Source organism: Lonchura striata, chromosome 5 (assembly GCF_046129695.1).
Source record: "Lonchura striata isolate bLonStr1 chromosome 5, bLonStr1.mat, whole genome shotgun sequence".
In the NCBI taxonomy this organism is placed as follows: Eukaryota; Metazoa; Chordata; class Aves; order Passeriformes; family Estrildidae; genus Lonchura; species Lonchura striata.
Window position 1 is genome coordinate 28,565,747 of NC_134607.1, and position 15,179 is coordinate 28,580,925.

At 38.7% G+C, this 15,179-nt stretch overlaps 1 protein-coding gene across 1 annotated transcript; it reads right to left on the minus strand.

The window, feature by feature from the left end:
• Positions 1-64: 64 nt before the first annotated feature.
• On the minus strand, positions 65-15,178 carry ALG12 (ALG12 alpha-1,6-mannosyltransferase). The gene is made up of 10 exons (XM_021555236.3): positions 14,975-15,178; positions 11,091-11,288; positions 10,814-10,946; positions 10,119-10,292; positions 8,588-8,782; positions 7,168-7,271; positions 6,491-6,714; positions 5,599-5,768; positions 5,340-5,415; positions 65-1,364 (listed from the first exon to the last, which is right to left on the minus strand). Exons 2-10 carry the CDS (start codon positions 11,253-11,255, stop codon positions 1,133-1,135), a joined length of 1,473 nt encoding a protein of 490 aa, XP_021410911.2. The 5' UTR covers positions 11,256-11,288; positions 14,975-15,178; the 3' UTR covers positions 65-1,132.
• Position 15,179: the final 1 nt, after the last annotated feature.

Consider the following 15,179-nt stretch of genomic DNA (forward strand, 5'->3'; position numbering starts at 1 on the left):
GGTAAAGGTAGTTCCTGAATCAAGCAAGTTTAAGAATAAAAAGAAAACAAACAAAACAAAAAAACCCACTTTATTCCATAATTATATTTTACTCAAGTTTTCAGTCAGCAAGGAATAGTTTTCTGCCCATTATAATTTCAGTGACTGACATTTTACACGAATGGAGTGTCTGTCATATTGCAACTGGGCCTAACCAGAATTCTAACCTTTTGTACTTGTTCCATTGCAGCAATCTATGCAGACATCCTTAACAAAAACATCTAATAACGAAACTACAGAGCATGCAACCTTACTCTAGTTTATAGAATGCAGCACATGGCACATTAGAGTACTCCTTTCCAAAGGGATTACTTAATAAAAAAAAAGGAAAACAGCACCTATCTTAAAGTGGACATTTTAATAGGTAATTTTTACACTGCAAATTAAAGCAGAAGAGGGGAAAAATTATTTAAAATATTCTTTTTCCCACAAAATACAACTTGTTGCTTTTTCACAAACTTTCGGAATGAAGATAATCATCCTTAGTACTCAAATCTGTTATGAAGCAGTGCTTGTCAAGAGGTCCAACTGCTTTTTAAGTGAATGTTTCATTAGTTTGGTAGCCTACAGGGCACAATTAGGTATTACAATGAAGCTATGATGAATATGGCTTTCCTATGTTTATAACATCGTTAGGTTTCACACTGGCAATCTGACAGCTGAGGGGGTTACAATCCTGCAGATACATAAAGTAATACATCTTTGCACATGTAGATTACAAATCAAATAACTGCCCTAGCACAAACCTGTTGATTTTGTATCTTATACAGGACAATTAGGACATACCTGTGCTACATGATGAAACAGACTACCAAACCAAGTAGACAGGTTTTACTTAATACCACTAAACTTGTAGGCAACGTCTCTCAAACATATGTAACAATACAACTCAGTATACTGAACATATACTGACTAGGAATGCACTGTATTATTTCTGTAAGAAACAAAACAGAGCTAGGTACCAACTGGTACAGAAATTTTCCCTGCCTTTCCACAGAAGCTGAGTTGCAGTGCTGGAATGACAATTTCCTGCTGTCTTATATAGTTCAATCATCAGCAAAATCACATCAAAAGACTTACTTAAAATTCACAGTCAAGATGATAGAGGAAGTTTTTCCAACAGTACTAATTTTGGTTTCAAGTTTAAAGTAAAAGGAGGTAGTGCAGTAAGGTTCAACCCAATTTTACTGATGCCAGGTATATTTGCCAGTGGCCTGTGGGTTGTCTTGTAATGTGATATTTGAAGAGGATTTGTTTCCATCAGTATATGTGTGTAAGAAAACATCAACTGGTCTCCTGGTTTAACATCTTCTCTTTTGTCATACCTGTAAAGAACAAAGAAGGTTTCTTTTTATTCCTTGCTTTACCTATTAAAGATGGCCATTATTGCAGAGGCATGAAGCATCCAAGATGAAACACAAAAATGAACTAACATTCTCAGTCATATCTCCTGATTAAATAGTACTAGAGAAGGAAATAGTAATTTTGAAGAATGTAGGGACTCACTCATTCCATGCAAGTCTTTCTGTTGCTACTGTGATATAAATCATGACTCCTAGAAAATTTCTTACTAGTTCCCTATTTGAATTCAGTGGAGAAAGGACTCCAAAGCCTAAGATTGTAGGAAACTGGACCAATTTTTAAGTTTACAAGAATTGCATTTGGAGAAATGTGGGAGTTCTGTTTGGGGTTTTTGCTGCTTTCTGTTTGTATGTGGAGTTTTTTAGTAATTCTAAAAAATACCTTATATGACACTTAAGCAGAAACCTTTTTCTTCTGGTAATCATACATTAGAGTAGGAGCCTCAGAATAGCAGGGAGAAGACCTCTTTGAATGCTTGAAGATAGAAGGAGCGAGGCAGTTGCAGTACTAGTTTGGTACTTGTTATTTCTAAGTTCAGTTCCTTGATCTACTACATGTTTGGGCACAGTCATTTTAGGTCAGTTTTTATAAGCTGTTTAAGTACCAGAATACATATAAATTATACATAGATTTAAAAAAAATTATAAAGCAACTATTGAGTTCTAGGACTATTTATTATGTACATTTAGTTATTTCTTAAAAGGATTTATGTTCAATCTAGCTATTGAGGAATTTACAGGATGAGAAAACAAGTGACTTAGCCATTTGGCAGGGATGTGAAAGATCTAGTTTCAACCACTTTTCATCTGACCTAAGCCCAAAACTGAAGTTCATTATCTCTTAAGAGCTGTATGAACCCCTTTAATCTTCTAGGAATTGAGACAGATCTCCCTCACCTCATAAGGACACGGTTCTACTTTGCAATAGTAATTTGTTCATTCACTGAGGAGAGTCAGGTGCAATTTAGAGCTTAAGGGTTAGGATATTCATACTGGACATGGCAGCCTGATTGAGTCCTCAATCCAGCAATTTCAGAGGAGAAGAAAGAGGTAAGTTCACTCCAAAATGCTACATAAACCACTGTTAGGCCTTGTAACCTAAATGAAGAGCAGTGCCCCATTCTTCACCTTTTCTGCTGCCCTGTTCTGTGAAGTGTTTTCTACCAGCACTTGGAGCTCCCATTCTTAGGCACCTGAATCCTTCCACACATTTCACAGCCATCTTACTTAGGCCACCACTTTCCTTGCTGACATGGACACAGGTAGGGAAGTGGTGCAGTCCCAGCCCTACAAACCCTTAAATGCACCTAGGATTAAATCCAGCCTGCATCTTTGCAGGTCTGGCCTCTCATCTGCCTGAATTCCCTGAAAAAAAATATCTACTGATATTTTTGTAATGCTGCCTGACAGGGCAGTCATTAACATTTAAGATATGTGAAGGAAGTACTTTACAGAAAGCAAGAGTTTTTGTGTGAATTGTTAACTAAAATTTTGCCAACTCAGGAAAGACCCCAGGCTGGCCGACAATTCATAAATGTTACTAAATACACCGTATAATGCAGAATTAGACTGCACCCTGAACGGGTGCTTTCTACTTTTAAAACAATTGCATGGTAATTTCACCTGCTATTTCCAAAATTATTACAATACCCCTTAGGTTGGTAGATACATCCAAACTGGCAGAAGGAACAGCATTACTTTGTAACAATATTACCAACTACTAATTTTGCATTTTCTTCATCAGCAAGTAAAAGGCCTTTCATCTGGCTGCATGCATTTCTGAATTTTATTATTTTAAAATACTTTAAGCTTACACAGCATATTTATTCAGGGTTCAAAGAGACTGCACTAATTGAAGACAAGATTGTAACACCTGTTCCATGTAAGAACCTCCTTTCAATCACCGTTTGAAGAAAAATAATAGATTGCTTGCATTTTTCTTGAGGCAAATAGATGTAATCTTAGCACTACTGAAAGCTGATAACTTTAAGACACTTTTATTTATGGATTGCAGTTATCTGATGAATCATCAGCCTTCACCCCACCCCTAATCTGTTTCCACCTGACATATACTGTCTATGAAGATGTTGAGTTAGTTTTCACCCATCTAAAAGGATGTCACTTTATTGGACGGTGAGAAAATGGGACAGTTGGTGCCAATAAACTTTGCACTACTGCGCTGTCAGACAAGTAGTAGTCCTGTGTATGATGCTCAGTTGTGAATTCTGCCTGATTTTTTTAATGTGAAACTTTATGCTGAATCAGCCCTTCCTTTAGCCTTTGTTTTGCTGAGTACAGATAAAAGTGAGAGAGAAACTGCTCTGTAGCTGTAACACCATGAAACATTTATCAGTGACAGGGATATTATTATTCTTCCCCTTCCAATCCCACCAGGGCTTACAGGCCTTACAAGCCCAAAGCAATCCAACACTCACCAACTCAAAAAGCTCATTGGAATGAAACATTACTGAGAGACCGGAGTTGTATTCAGAGTAGTATGTGTATTTAAGTACATTTTAAAACCCCAAATATTGAAACATTATAGCTATCAGGCACATTCTATCCCTTGTACTCCAGCAGGTTAATGTCTCCTCCCAGTTCATGGTTTAAGACTTTCTCTAGATTCAACATATAAAACACCAATTTGAAATAAACAGTAGACAAACTGTAAAGGCTATAAACAGTCTGTACCATCATCATGAGAGTGCTTGGAAATAAAAAGGCATAGCAAGATCAATGATTTTTTTAATTCCCCTGGAAGCATTCTTTCCCCTTCTTCTGCTTCACTCCCAAAGTACTTACATCTCTAAATATACCAGTAATTAAATTATGTTAATCTGATCCTGAATACTATGACTGGGGAAAAAGAACTCTATGCTCAAAATACTTCTTAAATCAAAATCTGCTTGTGTTGCTTTTGTTTTGTGCAGTATGGAGGCTTTGTGTCACCTTCTAATGAGTCATTTTCATTAAGATAATTTTAATTTAAATTAAAATCTTATGCTTCAGCCTAAGAGGTAGGCTTAAAAATCAGAAAGGTGCCTACTTTTTGGTTTTCATCCTCACGATGTCTCCTACTATTCCATCCAATATTCCAACTCTTATTAAAAAGTGTCTATGTACCACTGCTGGTCATAGTGACAAAACACTCAACAGCCTTCCCTCAGAGCAAATGAATGTGTTCACAGCAGCAGCTTCAATGCCATCTATATGACCAATGTTCCAAATAAAAACAGATTTTCAATGTTAAAATGTACATGAGCCTCATATTGCCAGACGTCATTCAGACAAGTAATTATATACACTGCTTTGCCACACAAAGTCTAGTGGGGTATCAGACCTAACTGCATTAAACATACTGGTACAAAGTTTGGTAAGCTAACAGTTTTTGTGCTGGTTCTAATGTCTTTAGAATCACACAATCATTAAGGTTGGGAAAGATGTCTAAGAGCATCAAGCAAAATTATCACCTTAGCACCACCACCACATCCACCATTAAACCATGGCCTCAAGTGCCATATCCACACTTTTAACACTTCCAGGGATGGTGACTCCACCACTTCCCTGGGCAGCAAGTTCCAGTGCTTGACAATCCTTGCCATGAAGGATTTTCCCATAGAATCACACCTAAACCTCTCCTGGCACAACTTGAGGCCATTTCCTCTTGTCCTTTGAAATATTCTATGCTATAAAGCATATCAGAATCAATCAAAACAATGAAAAAACACTGCAGTGCTTTATTTCTGATATGGCAGCACTGCAGACATCAACAATTCTCTGAAGAGTCATATTGTTCTTAAGCTGGTTTAATAAATAACGTTGTGTATTATATATATGTATTATATATAAATTGTGTTGGCAATGTTTATCCCTGTGCATATGTAAAAAAGAAAAAGCAGACTACTCTCTTCAGATCAAAAAACCTAATTCAGAACATACCTCCAATCGGAATTGATTTCTAGAAACCGAGACACTCCTGTTTGCGCTGCAGCCACATCAATATGAACAGAGACATCTACATAAATAAAGAAAATAGAATACAGTTTCAAAATTCTTCCAAGTACACTTTTATTAATAATAAATTAACAAAATAGTAACAAATATGTGTGTACCTGGTTTGAAGAAGTAGTATTCAATACATGAAAAGATATACTGAAATTAAGATTAGGTGAACATACTTCAAGCCAGCTTTACATACCTGCTGTTGAAGGTACCAACTCATGCAACTTCTGAATTGCCACTCCTCCAGGATAATTAAAATGTGAAACATATAAGGATGTTCCTGAATAAACAGCATTAAGTAGAAGATGCATTATAATAAAGAATGATCCAAGTTTGTACAGCCAGGATCTCCGGTAGTTATTCAGACTGTTGAGGAAGAGAAAAACAAGGAAGAATAAAGTGTTATTTTCTTTCATAATGGTAACTGACTACTGTGACACAACTGTTACACAAACCCCACTTCTAGACAATAAAGATTAATATAAATTTTATTAACCCTGTATGGCATGTATTTATTACCAATTTCTAGAAGATTTAACTTCTAGTGACATTTAAATTAGAATATTCTCATTAATAAAGCTAAGACAAACTTATCAATAAAGCTAAGTATTTCTGCATTTAAAAACTTCAGCTACGAATATATTCTCTTTTAAAGAAGTTAAACTCTGAACTTCAATTTGTTTACTCAATATACCCAAACAGAACTATTTAACTCCATGTTTCACAAGCCTCGCCTGTGTATTGAAATATCTCCTGAGGTAAACTGTGTTAACAGCTCAGGAGTACATTGGAATATGTCTTATTTTTTGGTAAATAAATTGCATTGTAACAATATAACAGTAAAATTAGGGCTCTATTCTCAATTTTCCTCCAGACTTCCCAAATAGTCCCATCAAAGCATTTGACTTTTTTGTTTCCACTTCCCTCTGCTGTCAAATGGGTACAAAGACCTCAAACTCCTTTCTACAGCATATGAACATTTCAATATGACCCAGAGTTCAAGATGAAAAAAGTACATAACAGTACTAGTAGTTTTCCTTTTGCATTTTCAGAGGAAAAAAACCCAACAAACAGTATTTTGAACTTACATTCGTGAGCACATTTTAGCAGCCACTATGTTGAAAACAGGGAAAGTATAGATGATGAAACGCAGCTCTTTGTGTGGGAGAAACGAATACAAGAAAATAAAGCCCAGTGCTGGCAAAAGTAAAATCCGAGTTCTCTTTTCTGTTACCCCTAAAGGTACAAATATTATGCTGCATCCCAAAGCACGAGGCAGGGCTGAATAGAAATACCACAAGAAGGGAGAGGTCTTCAAGGTGAAGAGTTAAGGATGCTTTCACTGCTAACAGGTAAAGTAACTATTCTTTACATTAGTACCCATAAATTTTGCAATTATGCAGTATACTTTTTGTATACACATTTTTCCAGCCTTTCATTTCCTGTCTTATCTTTGGAAAACTAAAAGCAGTTGCTTAATTACATTCATATTAATAAAACAGGCACATCAAATGGCACTAATGATGGGCAACATGAAAAACCAAGCAGAAGAAACCTGGCTCTATACTGGTAGAACACAAAGAGGCAAGAAAGAAGTTAGCAGATGAGACTTACAATTTGCAGAAACATCTAAGAGACAGACATTGTCTCATAAGTTTTAAATAATGAAAAGTAGAATCTAACACCCTGAGTCTCAGGAATAAGTCACATCAAGTCTTTGCTATGGTTGGTAATATTCTTTTTCTCTGGATGTTTCAAAGGATACTCCCCAGTTGGAACTTTTGTTTAAAACTGTGTTATACCAGAGCACTTTCCCCTCAGGCCACACAAGCTGCCTCCAGAACACAGAATCCACAGCAACTGTTAGCCCTAAAAGAATTAAAGAGATACAGATCTACATGAACTAAAAACCAGGGAAAAGCAAACTAACAGCACATATAAAAGCACATATACAGCATTTTGAGACTAACATAAACTAAAACATGCATTGTAAGCCTCACCCAAAACCAGAGAAGGCTGAATATGTCTGTCATGCAGGGAAGGGAGGCACTTCTGAACAAAAGCCTTTAGAGAAGCATGTTAGACATGAATCCAATTGGGATTCACCTCACTCCAACCCCCAGGTTTGAAAAAAAGGGTTTAATTGAGGTTTGTTTTAGAAGAGTATTAGGAGGATTAAATGTAATGAACAATAAGAAGCTCATTTTAACTTCAAATAGTAGTAAATAATTTTTTATTTTAAAACTACAATTGGTTTTTGTTAAGCTAAAAACAACAATCACAAAGTTTGCTACTATTCAATTAGGTAGAGGGAGAAGGAGAATAAGGGATGAAATGCAAAAGATAGCAGCAAAATTGTCAGCCCTACCTCTTCCACTCAGCTCTGTGGAAACTGCTCTAGTATTTAAGGATTTTGCTTATAGGAAAGGGAAGTGCCGGTGGTTAGTTCCCACTGGACCTCCAAACTCTTGCATCATGAGGTGCCTCCAAGTGCACCTGGCAGAATTGTTTGGTGTTTCTACTGTGCACTCTGTGCAAGGGACAGCACGCTGCCAGGGGTCATAATCACATATCTGACAACAGCATTTTTAATTAGGTAGGCTGATGGAGCAGCTTAGAATATTTATGTGCATATACACGAGGGTCTTCCACAGATGGGTAGAGACAAGGGAATTTTTCAACCTTTCCATCATGGAGATCACTTAAGCTGTTAAATTTAATTTAATAACAGAACAGAGCTGAACTGCTTGGAACCCACCTGCTTGGAATCTCCTCACATAGTTGTATTTTATCCTGGGACTCAGCTTATCACCATGGCAATAGATACTACAACTGGTAACATGCACAAGTAGCAACAGCCAGGTACTAATTGTACTGAAGTCAACTTGTACGTGTCAGCCTCTTTAAGATCAGGACATTATACTGTAAGCATCTAAAGACAGAGGCCACAGTAGCTTTCTCTGCTCTGCACACATCTATTTCCTCACATAGAAATTTTCAAAGAAATAAAAAATCTTGTTATTGTTAGCAAATAGAATAAAAAAAATCAAATAAAAATAAAACAGTAACAACTCACAACACCCCCCCAAAAGAATCCTTAAGAGCTATTCAACATATAAATCAGTCAAAATTCCAGACTTTTCTTGAACTTAATGTCATTTGCTTTCTTCCAAGCAAACACTTACCTAACCAAAATATTCCAGCAGGAACAGCATGGGAAAGCACCTTGAAAATGGAGATTCTTTTAGTCAATAATGTCACCAGGAGCATGAGACCTAAGAATATGCAGAGCTCTGATCTGAAAACTATAATCGCCAAAGCTGAGAACCAAACGAACGGCCTTTGCTTTTGCTGTATCCAAAACGTCAATGCCAGGAGCACTGCAAAAAACAACAAGACAAACAAAAAACCCCCAAAACACATCATCCAACATACCGAACTATTTATTTTCTAAAAGGTAACACTCAATGCTATCTTCTTGTTCCTCTAGCTTCTCACCAATCCTCTATTGGTCTTCCTACCATTTCTAGTCCAGAAATTCTTCCTTTGCTAGAGAAATATAATTCCAAATAATTTACAGCTTTATACTGTTGATGCTTAAGTAATCAGGAAGTCTAACCACAGAAGGAACACATGGGAACTCTTTCTAGGCAGTATATTTAATAGCTATTGGTGGGGGGGGGGGGGGGGGGGGGAAACAAAAACAAACCTTTAGGGAGTACTAAAAGCTTCTCAAACTATGATTCATAATTATTATTGCTCAATATCATTTGGGCAATTAGTTTATTCTCTTGGCTAAGTACATTCTATATTCATGGTAACACAAACTCATTTCAAACATAAAAATGAGACTACAGACTACTGCTGAGGGAGAAAGATCCATAAATTAATTTACATGATTAGGTGGGACACAGCATATGTCTACAGACTAAGTTGTCTCTACTTTTAGTTTAAATCTTGACATAGTAAAGTGCTCAGGATCCTAAGGAAAACCTGAAATATGAAGGTACAAAGTCATGAAACAACTTCTATTTTTTTAATATGCAGAAATTATCTGAGACATTACTAGACAGCTTATCTGACAATTCATCTGCTTTTGTTTCTCATTTCTCATCTATACAGGTTTTTACATCAACTTCACAATGTTATTAGCTGAACAACTTGCACTGAAGCATTTAGCGATTCAGTAAATATCTGTCACATGTGATTAATTTTCCTCTTCATCAGCTCTGGGGGAAAACTGTGTATGTACAGAGGGTTTGATTTTTGTTGTTTTTTTCAGTAAGTATAGAAGCTGCTGCATTTGTAAACAGTTTCAGCAGAGGAAGGTGGAGATGGCGCAGTAGGAATTTCTTCTACAATCCCACGAGAAAGTCCTTTCCTGTGCAGACCAAGTTCACAGGGTTTTTTTGAACTGCAGGTGTACCTCATCCCTTTTCATAGCTCTATGCTTTTTGCATTAGACACGTGTACTAGTTAATCAAAGCCATCTGACAAAACCCACATGTACTTAGATTCAATAAAACTTGATTAAACAGTCACTGTAAGTATAGATGATAAAAAGAGAAAGAAATCTCAAGCTTTCTAATCTTGTTATCACACAATTTAATCAAGTAGGTATGTTAATTTGGTCTGACCAAACCTTTCCTGTGCTTTAACTACTGATACATTTGAAAAAAAGTTTTAAATTTTTTTTTTTTCCCATTAAATACCTACCAAATGGAAGTGCAAACACATTAGGGAGGGTTCTTGTACAGTAAAACATCAAATGAAATTGAGTAACAGTGATGAGACAGAAGATTGATGCTGTAGTTGCTCCAAACTGTTTTCTAACTTCTTTCTGCAGCTTCCATAAGGTGTAAATCACACTGAGCCCCAAACTTCCTCGGACTATCAGGAGAATAAAAACAGGAATCAAAGAGTAGTATCAGATGGATCACTGATGAATGGACATTCTACATAATGTAACGGGAAGACATTCTGAAGATTAACACTTAGGATACCACAATATAACTACCTTCAAAGGAACAAAAAGCCGAACAAAACTCCATTTAGTTTATCTGTTCTTATCCACTTTTAATTTGTCTGGTAGTTCTGCACAAAGGTCAGTGCTTCCATGCTGAAGTTAACAATCCTTTCTGAAGTGTGCACGGGAGGGAACACTCTGAAGAGACCTGAGATACTTGCTTTTTCTACACTGCTTGACATCTGTTAGCACAGATTTTCTGCGTGCTGTTAGTTACTCTCCAAAGAGGGAGCTGAATGGCCATGCTGGCCCCAAGTACCAGAGTATGGGTTTTCCTTCACTGAGGAAAAGAATATCACAATTTAACTATTGATCCAAATGTACCAACAATGTTTTAACTGATGCTCTAATGGGTAACATCTCTAAGGATTTGAAGTTCTCATACCTATCAGCTGGGAATAAAACTTGGACATTCTTAGCAGGGAAAGTACGTAGATAGCCGGGCTGGAAAGAGCAGCAATAAAGATTGGTCCAAGGAACGTTCTTGGGACAACTCCAGGAAATTCATGATGGTCATACTGCAAAAAGGAGAATCTACTTAAAATAAGCAAATTAGAAACAAGGGAAATAAATCATATTCACACTGCATTTATCCTACAGATACTGCAGGGGATTGCCATCTTTAACACTGTCCAAAAATGAAGACATGATTTTCAATTTACCTTATCCAAGTCCAGCTGGTGGTACACCACATCATGGATAGCTTGTAGGTTAAAGCTTTCCTCCACTTTTGTAAAAGGACAGACAGTTAAATGAACAAAGGCCACCGCAATCAGCAGCAGCAGCAATGGGAATGACCGCCCACTTGAGCTCCTCTTCTGAGCCATTTTGGGTTTGAAATTCAGATATATTCTATTAGCCTTAAAAATAAAATAAAAATAAATTACATAAGTAGCATGGATGAAGCATACAACCAGAAAGAAAGATTGATAATGCACGGAAAATGTACTACAGCAGTCAAAAAGTTCAAACAAAGACTATTAAGACAAAAAATGCAGATTTTTTACTACATTTAATGAATTAAGGTAGTCAAAAATATATTCAGAAGCATTTCAGAATTTATGCCACCATCTGTAGATATGATTGCTTTAATTTTCACCTAAAAATCCTCAAGACAACAGGGACCCTACCTAAGAAAGTATATCCCTTTGTATTCCATACTGCCCCACTGCTGAGTGTACCTCATTTACGTCTGTGGTTTGTGGGACAGATAGCTTTGTAATTTACCCCCACTTTAACTGCATACTGGATCTTTCAAACTGCAAACATGATCTTTCCAACATACTCTCTTGTTTGTTAAGGGCTCTGTAAACAGTGGGAGAGAATCTACAAGGATGAGAAAATTTTGAGAACAGAATACTTCGGTCTCCGGAGTACTTTGAGTTTGCCAGCAGCTCGGTCTGGACTTGGCCAGAGGACAAATCCCCTCTGGCACTCAGACATGTCAGTATGACAAGAGACATTCTGTATCCCATACTTCACACTTCTACCTAGAAATGAAGGCCTCCTCTCCCTAGTGCTTCATTTCACAACACTGCTGAGCCATTCTTACAGAAATATTTATGTTGTATTTTATCATTATGATAAAATAATGTGTCCAGGTGATGCCAGAGCAAATCTATTTTGTGTTATTTTAATTTAAGCTTCCTAACTTTTTGTAAGCTTACAAGTTAATAAAATAGATTTTGATTATTATTATTCTTGCTCTGTTCTCACAGAGAAAAATTTGAAAACCAGCACTTTGGGGTTTTGGTTAGAGATGTTTTCTCCTGTGTTTTGGTCTAAGTAAGTCCATCAAACAGATGTAAGATAGTTGGCAGATTTCCTGGGATCACTTAGCAACTGCCTCCTAGTGCTACCTTTTCCTGAACTGATGTTTGTGCTGCTCATTAGTAAAATAGAGAACTCATGTTCCTTGTATTCACAATGAGCAAAATAAATCCTGAAATTTGTGTACTTCCTGTAAATTGTACGTATCTGCATATTATTTTAAATATCTCACTGACTGCATCTCTTTTTCTGATTGCTTCTGCTGCAGACTGTAACTGAAGCTCTAAGCCTGAGCTCAAAGACAGAGCCTTGTCAGGAGCCTAAACAAACCCTTTTTAACCTGTGCCCAGTAATACTTCTCTACAAGAATGGATAACCATGGCTTATGCTACAATAGAATCCTTTTTCACACAAGAGTAGGAAAAGAAGTATGGGATTGACACCAGGAAACCTCAAAAAGTGTCTGGCAAGAATTAAGTCCCTGCACAGGGCAATTTAAGTTGCACAAATTCTTGCTAAGTTCTAACAATAAATGCAGAAGAATCTCATTATTCTAGTCAAATTTAACTGAGGAGAAAAATGGACACTGAAGGGTCAATCCACTACTGCACACAGCAACACTGGCACTTGAGCAGCTCTTGCATATTCACCTGCAAGGTAGGCATTCCTGACTCCCATTTCATAGCTTCTTAACACTGCATATTTTAGGACCCAATAAATCCTTATAAAAGGATCCAAGTGCCAAGAACCTCATTTTTTTCCTTCTTAACTACATCATCTGCATAACAACAAGCTGTTACCATCACCTATAAATACTGCATTCATTATCCTCTGACCGATCTACAACACAGCCTGCTTCTGGTATCTTTAGCTGATAACCACATGAGTAATCAGTCCCCAACTTCCTAAATCAGAATGAAAGTGAAGCAACATATCCCACACATAGTTTATCACAAGCTTTTTTTTTCTTTTTTTTTTTTTTTTAAATCTTGTTGACTCCAATCCTTTTGTCTGCCTGAAAAAAGCACGACAGCATACTTGTACATCTTGAAGATAATTACATGTTTTATAAATACTGAAATTCCCTGAAGGGAAACATTCTAGAAGATAAAAAATCAAAGCATGAAGACAACACCCAGGTTTCTGAGATAAAGCCTAACAAATTCAGTGGTCTTGTCAAGACTCAAGATAACTTGCTCTCTTGAAAATTGATGCTGACAAGCATCAAAATTCAAGCGAAATTTATCTAGACAGGTAGACACTGAATTTAATGATTAAAATAAATTTGCTGTATAAAAGCAAATACTTGCAATTACAGTTCTTTATTTTTAAATGCCAAAACCATAGAAACAGCTTTTCACTTAATAAAAATAATTTAATACTGAAGCTTCGAGGGATAATCATAAGCAATACACATAGCTTTGTCCATTGATTACATTCTGGCAACTTCAAAGAATCTTCCTCGGGCCTCTACAGCATAGCCACATTGACTCCCCCCCAGGAATCCACATCAAAACTGAATCATAGAAGAGCAGTGGTTTTTAAAACAAAGGATTCATCTTTTCCTAGGATTAAACTGGGTGGAAAAACAACCCTGGGTTTTCAAGTAAGAAAAAGAAAAAAGCTGAGATATTTCCATCAAAAATGGTTTGTTGCTGTATTTCAGTGGAAATACCATTAGTTCACATAGATTTTTTTACTCTTCCCGTGGAAAAACCTTAGGTTTTTCAGACATGCTTCAGAAGAGCTGTGATAAGAGTCTGGCAGCCAAACTGCATGTTAAATCTGTCTACAGAGTAATTTCACTCCCTCAAACGGAGGAATCTAAGCAGAACCACACAGAAGTGCACTCCAGCGCAAGGTCTTCCCTCTTAGGCTTGATCTAGCGTTGGCAAAACCCTTTTGTATTATCTTAAATTTTCATGGCTTTTTTCCTATGTTTTAATACCTCTTGCAAGTTTGATCTAGAGTTAGTACCTCAGTGAGGTCAGATTTAAATCTTTTAGTTGCTGGGATTGCTTTTTTTTTTTTCTTCTATTAGGAAAAAATTGCAGTTACTATTCTTACATACACTTCCTCATGAGTTTCGAGATCGGATAAAAAAAAAAAACCAACAAAATAAAAACTAAGAGGGGTGAAAAAAAGAAGAGAATTTTGAGGCAGGACAACAGTGTGGTACGCTAACAGACACAAAGATACGACCAAGCGATAAAGAAATGGCACTCTTGGGGCCGGGGAGGAATCATGCAGAATGCTCTCCACTGAAACCTACCGAAACCCAACCCGACCACCCTCCCCGCGCCCCCATCGTTCCCATCAGGGGCTCCCGGACCCCCAGCCACCGAGCCCGGCCGAGCCCAGCCCGGGGCGGGTCAGGTCGCTCCCGTGAGGGGCTCCACGAGGGCTTCGGGCCGAGAGCGAGCACCACCCGCCGCTCCCGCAGCCGCCGGCGCCGCCCCGAGGCCGCCGGGCCCCGCGGCAGGGCAGGCACCGCGCCCCGCGCACACCCCTCAGGAGGCGCCTGCCCTGCCCTGCCCTGCCCTGCCCGGCCGCGCTCCCTCCCGCCACGCCACAGCTCCCGCGCCCGGGAGGCGGAGAGCTGGGGCGGCCGCCCAGCAGCGCCCGGCGGGGCTCCCGGGAACGCCCTCTGGCCCGGCCGCAGCAAAGGCACGGGCAGCTGGCGGCTCTCCCGCCCGGCCGCCGCCCCATCCCTCCCCGCCTCCCTCGCCGCCGCCCCGCCGGCCCGGGCAGCGCCCGCCGCCGGTCCCGCACTCACCGCGCGCGCGCACGTGGCCGCCCCGCAGAGGGCGCCGGCAGCGCGCGAGCGGCAGCGCCAGCCCCGCGAGCACGTGACCGCCTCCCCCGCCGGCCATATTGGGTGAGGGCAGGGCACGCCCCCGGCAGCAGAAGGTCTCCGAGGCGGCTGCCGAGTACAAATGGCGGGCGGCTCTGAAGCCCCTATGGAGCCGGTGCCTGCCCTT

Coding starts and splice junctions, on each gene's coding strand:
- ALG12 (XM_021555236.3), bottom strand. CDS start 11,255: ATGGCTCAGAAGAGGAGCTCAAGTGGGCGGTCATTCCCATTGCTGCTG. Junction 5,769..6,490: donor GCTAAAATGTGCTCACGAAT/GTAAGTTCAAAA, acceptor CTTCCTCAACAG/TCTGAATAACTACCGGAGAT. Junction 5,416..5,598: donor GTTGGTACCTTCAACAGCAG/GTATGTAAAGCT, acceptor TTATTTATGTAG/ATGTCTCTGTTCATATTGAT.